We start from the raw sequence: 7,650 nt of genomic DNA on the forward strand, positions 1-7,650 counted from the left end.
AAATTCTGCTTCTCCTGGAAAGGAATTAAGTTGTCTGGAAGATTTAATAGGTCTTACAACCACAGGGCTGGATTTAGGTTTGATGAGGCCCTAAGCTACTGAAGGTAATGCGGCCCTTTATATGTGATATTTTAGGGAGCAAGCTAGCAGACAGGGCCCATTATTTACATCATAGGAGCCTACACAACACAAAACACTGTTGCTGAATGTAAGTTTTGTTCTTTATCTTATATTTTGGAAATGTACATCCAGTTTTTTCCTTTAATTTTTTTTGGGGGCCCCCCAAGAGAGTGGGGCTCTAAGCTATAGCTTGTTTATACGTAAATCCAGCACTGTCCAAGCACAATGAAATTGCAGGCATATCAGGTCCACAGAAACAGGCCTGTGAAAATCTGGTACAGTATAGGAAGAATGAAGACTCTGTATACACATCTGCTGTTTCAGCCCTCGAGAGAGAAAGCATCCAGGTATTATGACTTTTGAGTGCTACAAACTTAAGTCTGAACTGTGCAGTTCAGCTGCAGAAAGTCTTTCAGCAATGCATTCTGCAATGATCCTTAAAAACCTGCAAAGCAAAGGAGGGAAAAAAAACAAACAAAAACCTTTTCAGTGTTTGGAAAAACAACCTTGTGTCTGATATTCCTAAATATTGTACAGCCATGCAGAACCTTCCTCGGGAGTTCCCTGATGTCTGTGTTATGTTGTTGTTTATAAATTACCACAGGAACCACCAGCTGTCGTCATAAAAATTTTATTGGCACTCTGTAAATATTAAATCAGCATGCTAAAATCATGCCATGTGTAGCGGCAGCTGATGCTCTCTTATGGAGGCAGCCTGCAAGAGAGGGGATGGCACTTTGTTCTATAAGCCTCCTACACCAGGATATTTTGCAATGCTAATGCAGGTTTTGGTCCTTCCAATGCATTTAAGGCATGATCTGTAAACCAGAATCTCCACCTTTTCGTGCCATGCTTTAATATGCATACCTTCACATGAGCTTTTCACTCCAAACATATGCATTTAGCAAACTTTTCTGATGCTGATGGGCCAGAGACATTTTTCCACTTTCAAATGATATGCATAAAACCGAACTAATATGACGTTAGTTTTCTACATCAAGGTGGAGTTGTGCACACCCACCATCTATTCCCCCCAAAATTACACTGGACACATGCTTTGGGTTACAATCCTAATCAGGTGTATTTGGAATATAGCAGCATTGAAATAAGTAAGATTTATTTAGGCAGTTGAATAAGAACATTCTGTGGGTAACTATTCTTATGTTGGGATAAATTTATACATTGAGAGGATGGGTAAATTTTAGTTTGTTTTATTACCTATATATTCGTTTGTTTTGTTTTGTTTGTTTTGTTACCTATATATTCGTGACAAAATACTGGTTTTGTTCAGAAGATGCACTAATATTACTACCGACATAGTGCATACAATATATGCTTTAAAATCTTTATCTTCACAACAATCCTGTAAGGTGGAAATGATGGCAAGGGATACTGGCTTTTCAAAGAATATCATGGAAAGCAAGCTCAAACAACTATGTTCTTCCTTGAATATCTGTAACAACAACTAGAACCACCTCATGCTATCTTGACCAGTATTTTTCAGTTAAGGTGTTCCACATATTGAGAAACCCTTGTACGCAGAAAATTAGATGTTAAGGATAAGGGTTGAAGTTTGTCTTTTCCCCTGACATACTACCGGTACTTTTCTTGTTCATGGCAGGGTATTCAGTCATATGTGAGACTCACCTGTAACCTGAAATGGTTCGGATGAGACACAAGTTTGCCATTTTACAGAGAACTAGAACTATCAGGTGATGAGACACGCAGTGATACATCTGTACATGTGAATATGTCCTAAGGTTTATTAGAGGTTTATTAGAACACTATCCATGGTGCCAACTAGCTGCTCATGCTACTAGAGTCACATGAATTTAGACGAATAGTTCCTAGGACTGCAGCCTAAATTATTAACATATATGCATTAAAAGAAGCAATACCATATAATTACCAACTTTTTCACAAAGCAAGATCATATATGCTTTGAAGCTATTAACAGGTAAATCTAATAATGGACAAAATGGTCAATTTTAATATGTTGCTGATAACAAAAAAGGCCTGAATAATTATATTATTAGTATTCTACTTTTATTAACTTGCAAGCAGTGGATCTTTCAGTGTCAATGGCTAAAATAAAAGTTAGATGGCATTGAAAGGGAAGGGCTGCAGAGTTTCAAGGTGTTACAGTTGTCTCCAACTGAACTCTTCTATCAGCAACCCAAAATTAAAAAACCATGCAACAGTGTTGATTAAACTTTACTGGCATTTTGAAACTGTGCAGGTATTTGTGGTGATTAATCTGATATTCTAAAGCAGAGAAAAAGTGTACTCTAGGGGCTGACAATTAACTTCATTTAAAAAGTCTTAAAGTTAACAGTCTCTGTATAAGATGCACCATTGCAATAATTGGAAACTGTTCCCCCCCCCCTGCAATTAGGAATAGCTCTGAAAATCCTGTAAAATAAAATAGAACACTATGACAAATTAAAAGCAAAGGGAACTTTGCAGAAACAGTTACCCTATGTTTCAAATGTGACTACAGTTAACAGTCCCTGGGGTGTATACAAGACCACTGTCCTCTGACTCGAATTTGTTTTTTTCTTCCTTTCTTTTTTTGGAGCAATATTCCGTTAGCACCTGGGCTCAACTTGCTCTGAATATGGAAGTTGACTCTGAAAATCAGATCCAATTAACACATCCTTGATATAACAGAATACAGTGTTAATTACATGCAGCTGATCATTGCTGGGTTAATTAAACACTCACCCCCAATAGCTAAGGCACTAATCTAATTAACAATTACTACAGCTGCTGTTTTCCTCTTTATACCTCCTTTCTAAATGGTGCATATTCACAGTTAGGGCCCAATCCGTCAAGTTCTCAGTATTGAAAATTCCCTTTGATCCGGATGGGATTTTTTTTGGTAATGAAAGGTTAGAAAAACTGAGTTCTGGTTGCTTTATTCAGAGAACTAAGGACATAAGGATAAATGGCTTGACAAGGTATTATTGTCCATGAGTGCTCAGAAAGATTTGCATAGAAAGAATCCCCCTTTTTTCGGTTTGATAATTAAAACAGTTTTAGGTTGCTCCATCAGTTAAGAGGCAATCCTGAACACATTCCTGCATTGTTGTGCCCAGAGTGCAGCTGAACTAACTGGGTATATGTGCACCTAATAAATAAACAGGGACATAATTTCGGTCAGAAATCACAATTACACACATGAAAAACTGTGGTGTGCACCTAAAAACAGGTAAAGGGCACCTATAGTAGTAGCTGATAATAGATCAACTCAGCTCTTTAATCTCATGTGTGGAGAATATCTCACTCACTCACTCATTCACTCACTCTTACACTTGCACAAACTGTACCAGAGGCTTCTTCAAGATGTTGTGTTGGCATTAAAGTGAAGTCCTGGCTAGTCTCACCAGTGATAAAAATCTACTAAGAAAAGTTCGTTTTGAAAGGCTCAGTTTTGTTCATACACATTGGCATGCAGATCTGAGTGCAGAAATCCCATTTTGGGATCTGTTGTTTTCTGAACCTCACACTTGCATTCTTCGACGATCATGACGACCTTGATTACAGGAGCAGCGATTGTGCAATTCATCTCCAAATGTTCCGTGGAAAATTTGGTGGGCAAGCAGTGCGAGCAAAAGGTGTAAAGGCGATCTTCAAGACCGGGAACGTGAAAAGAGCTGCACCTGCCGAAGCACAAGTTGTTTTGCACCACCAGATCCTCGCAGTTCTCATGTGCAATGCTCTGAAAGAAAGTGCACCGCTGTTAAAGCACGTTCTATGGCACTTCATTAGATAGCATATAAATACAAGAAATGGAATCATATGGAATACTTTTGATATATGAAGCCATTATTCAAAATGTATCTCAGTAATCTTTAGATCAACACCCTGCAGTGGGCCAGTAATATTATTTCCATATTACAATAGGGGAGTGAGAAATAGTGGCTTTGCATCTGACTACCAGTGAGTTCACAGCTAAACAGATTTGAGCCAGGGCTTCTAAGCACATGTCTCAGGTATTCAACTAGTGTGCTACATCAGCTCCATATAAAACCATTATCTTGTATACAGAATTACATTTTTTTTAAATAAAAAAGTCACTTTTTATATTTGCTGCTACAATTACTGGGGGGTGGGGTGGGAATAGGCCCTTTTTCTATTTCAACAGGCATTTTAGGAGAGTTTCTGTTTTTTATATATATATAATTTTATTCACTGTATGGTTTTTTTTAATCATCGTTGTGTCCACTTAGAAATGTCAAGGATTAAGTGGTATAGAAATAGCTCAGATAAATAAAATGAAAATAAATTCAAGGCAGAAGCATACATTCCTGCGCTCTAAAATCTAGCACTGTATATTGTTTTCTGAAACTTCCATCGGTATAAAATGGGAATCATGCACTGACACGCTTCCAAGTGTTTGTAAATTTTAATAAAAACAAACAAAAGCAAACAAATCTGAAGAAGTGTGCATGCACATGGAAGCTCATACCAATTACAAACTTAGTTGGTCTCTAAGGTGCTACTGGAAGGAATTGTTTTAATTTTGTTTCAACTACAGCAGACAAACACGGCTACCTACTTGTAACTAGAACAAACAAACAAACAGGCTATTGCAACGAAACTTTTTAGCAGCCCAAAGCTACAGGCTGTCTCTGGCACAGACACTTGTAATGTTTTTTGCTTCCATAAGCAAATTTTGCACTGATAAGACCATAGGCCAATAAGCCCTTGCACTTCTGTAAATATGGAAAACAATGGCCCGCCTCACAGGGTTACTATGGGTGTGTGGGTGTGTATGTGTGAACCATTTTGCAAATTAAAATTGCAAATAGTAGCTTCACTGGATGTTCCTAAGTATATAGAAGGAGCGTTGGGTTAAGTGCTGATTTTAAGATTTAACTTTACCTGAGAGAATGGGATGGTGCTGCAGGTCTCCTGATACATTTCATTTGTCTTGATTGGAAGGACAATCACATCAGACCGTGACTTGGTTTTCAACATGAAAAGGTCCCAGAACTTCTTGGCATCTTTCCTGAAGGGCAGTTCTGCTTCCCTTTTCCTGTGAGGGTGGCAAGGAGCGTTTTGCGTTCTCTCCGGAGATGCGCTTGTGGAATAAGTTCTGTTTCCCAAATCTTGAGGGGCATGGCTATCTTTATAGGCCAAAAGAAACCTAGGCACCTCTGGGCCATTTTGCCTCTCGCCCTCCATTTCTGCCAAGAGGTGTGTCCCAAACAAACCAGTATCTGCCAGAATTCCTTCTTGGCCCCTAAGATATTTCACTAGCGTATCTCTGTCTTGAGGCAGGAGGTGTAGAAATCTCCTTTTCTTCTGCAGTACAGCCATTTGCTCTGTTGTTCCAAGCCATGAAAGCAGCATCATCTGGACCAACAACAAAAACATGACCTTTTTAAAAATTCTGGCGTGCTTTTCCCTTCCTCACTTTCTTGCAGTTTCAAAAAAGACTGAAGGCAGACTGCTATATTTATACACAGGGTCTGAAGTTTTAGATTCCAGCTGCTCCAAATTGGGGGGGGGGCATGAGGAAGAGATAAAAAAACGGGGACCAAGAAGGTGACACCCATTAACACTCATTAACCCCAGACTCCAGGCCAAGGGCATCTTATCCTTCCTTTTTACTCTTGGAGGATGTGTATTCAAAGTTTGGATCTACAATAAAATGTGTTTTCCCTGCCAGGGAGTGATTTTAAATGTTTGGACTGATTGTTTAGCTGCTGTCTAGGAACTGTGGAAAAGTTCCCACATGTGTATTAGCTTCTTTCTGCCCTGCTGAATATCTCAGGAGAGCACAACAAAGGAATGTGGCCGCTCAGCACAACAAAAGGAAGACTGCCACATTTGTAGGTGTAGGTTAAAGCAAGGTTAAATCGTCTCTCTGAGCACGATGTGCCTATATTTGTAAAATTCCAATGGCATTTATGGCCAAACAGACAGCTTCCCCCCCCTTTTTACTTTAGGTGCACACACTGTGGTAAATACTGAGGGGAATGCGAGACATTAAATGTGGCATTTAATGCGGCTATGCAGAGAGTGATTTCTGTGACTTTATGAAGTGGCTATCATGTTAAAGATAACTAATAACATTGTAAAAAACATATACTGTGTGGAGCAGTCCAGTCACTACTGCTAACAAAAAAACGCCCCACAACAACGAAAAACAAACATGGCCAAAATTCTTCCAGCCCTGCTTTTTGTTGTAAGTAGAGATAACACCCCCTTTCCCACCTCAGCACAGTCCCACCTTCAAAATTAGCTATCATGCTTCTGGGCTAGATGATATTTCCGCAGCTGGGTATTATATGCAACCCATGTCTGCAAACATTTTGCTTTGGGGAGATCCATTAGCACATCTAAATCAGTTTCAAACTATTCTGTGTAGACACACCTGCATATCCAGATCAGACTCACACCCCAGATAAAAATCCCAATTGTTGTTGCAACTTCTTGGGAATTAGGATCAAATCTGTCCTCAGGAGTGCTCCCCCCTCCTAAAAATGTTTAGATGTACTCTTATTTTTATTCAAGAAAATCACCATTTTATAGTTCTAATCGGGGAAAATAAATACAGTAAATGGACAAAAGTACAAAGATTCACAAAATGTTTAGGGGTATGCGTCCCCCCAGAAAAGCAACACTGGTCCTTAGATATAAACTTTCTAGGTAGGCTTAAATCTTACCCGGCAGGAAAGCACAGAAATCTCTCTCCCCCACCCCCAAAAACCCCTCTTTATTGTTAAATTTATACAGTGGAATTTTACTTGGGAGGGTAGTGAGTGTGTCTGAAAATAATGGTGTATGTTTTTTGAGGGAGAGAGAGAGAGCTGTTCGATGACGCTAAGCAAATCACCTTCTGCACTGAGTGGGGATTATACCGGCCTGTTTTTCAGATCCATTGTCAGGATTGCGGAGACCATGTGCCTAAGGAACCTTAAAATATAATGTAATAAATTTGTACACACGACAGCACAATATAGCACACCCATTTACTGTAAAACCGACCTTCGGAGTCAAATGCAATGCTGCTGCCATGTGGTATCTGGACCAGCTCACGGGTATCTTTAATTTATTCATTTGATTAAGTGGTATGTTTTATTATTTATTATTTTATTATTTATTTATTTATCACATTTCTACCCCATTTTTCCTTCAAGGAGCTCAAGACGGTGCACCTAGTTCTCCTTTTCCTTATTTTACCCTCACCACAACCCTGCAAGGTAGGATAGGCAAAGAGAGGGAGGGAGAGGGAGAGGGAGAGGGAGAGAGAGAGAGAGAGAGAGAGAGAGAGAGAGACTGGCCCAAGGTTGTCCAGTGAGCCCTGGTCTCCCGGGCCATAGTCTGACACTCTAAAAGCTACACCACACTGGTAAATACAAGTTATGCAAGTTTTGAGGAGGGGGCAGGCTTGTTCTTGTGCCTCAGCTATTGTAGATTCTATTTATTACTAAGGAAATCACTTCCATGTAAAGGTGTACAGTGGTACCTCAGGTTAAGTACTTAATTCGTTCCAGAGGTCCATTCTTAACCTGAAAC

General features: G+C 39.5%; 1 protein-coding gene across 1 annotated transcript; it reads right to left on the minus strand.

The window, feature by feature from the left end:
- Positions 1-3,436: 3,436 nt before the first annotated feature.
- CER1 (cerberus 1, DAN family BMP antagonist) lies at positions 3,437-5,505 on the minus strand. Its single transcript, XM_081844682.1, has 2 exons — positions 5,008-5,505; positions 3,437-3,841 (listed from the first exon to the last, which is right to left on the minus strand). Exons 1-2 carry the CDS (start codon positions 5,500-5,502, stop codon positions 3,548-3,550), a joined length of 789 nt encoding a protein of 262 aa, XP_081700808.1. The 5' UTR covers positions 5,503-5,505; the 3' UTR covers positions 3,437-3,547.
- Between the last annotated feature and the right edge of the window lie 2,145 nt (positions 5,506-7,650).

This window comes from Podarcis erhardii (assembly GCF_964252035.2).
Source record: "Podarcis erhardii genome assembly, chromosome: 17".
Classification (NCBI taxonomy): Eukaryota; Metazoa; Chordata; class Lepidosauria; order Squamata; family Lacertidae; genus Podarcis; species Podarcis erhardii.

Coding starts and splice junctions, on each gene's coding strand:
- CER1 (XM_081844682.1), bottom strand. CDS start 5,502: ATGTTTTTGTTGTTGGTCCAGATGATGCTGCTTTCATGGCTTGGAACA. Junction 3,842..5,007: donor GCACCATCCCATTCTCTCAG/GTAAAGTTAAAT, acceptor ACTTTCTTTCAG/AGCATTGCACATGAGAACTG.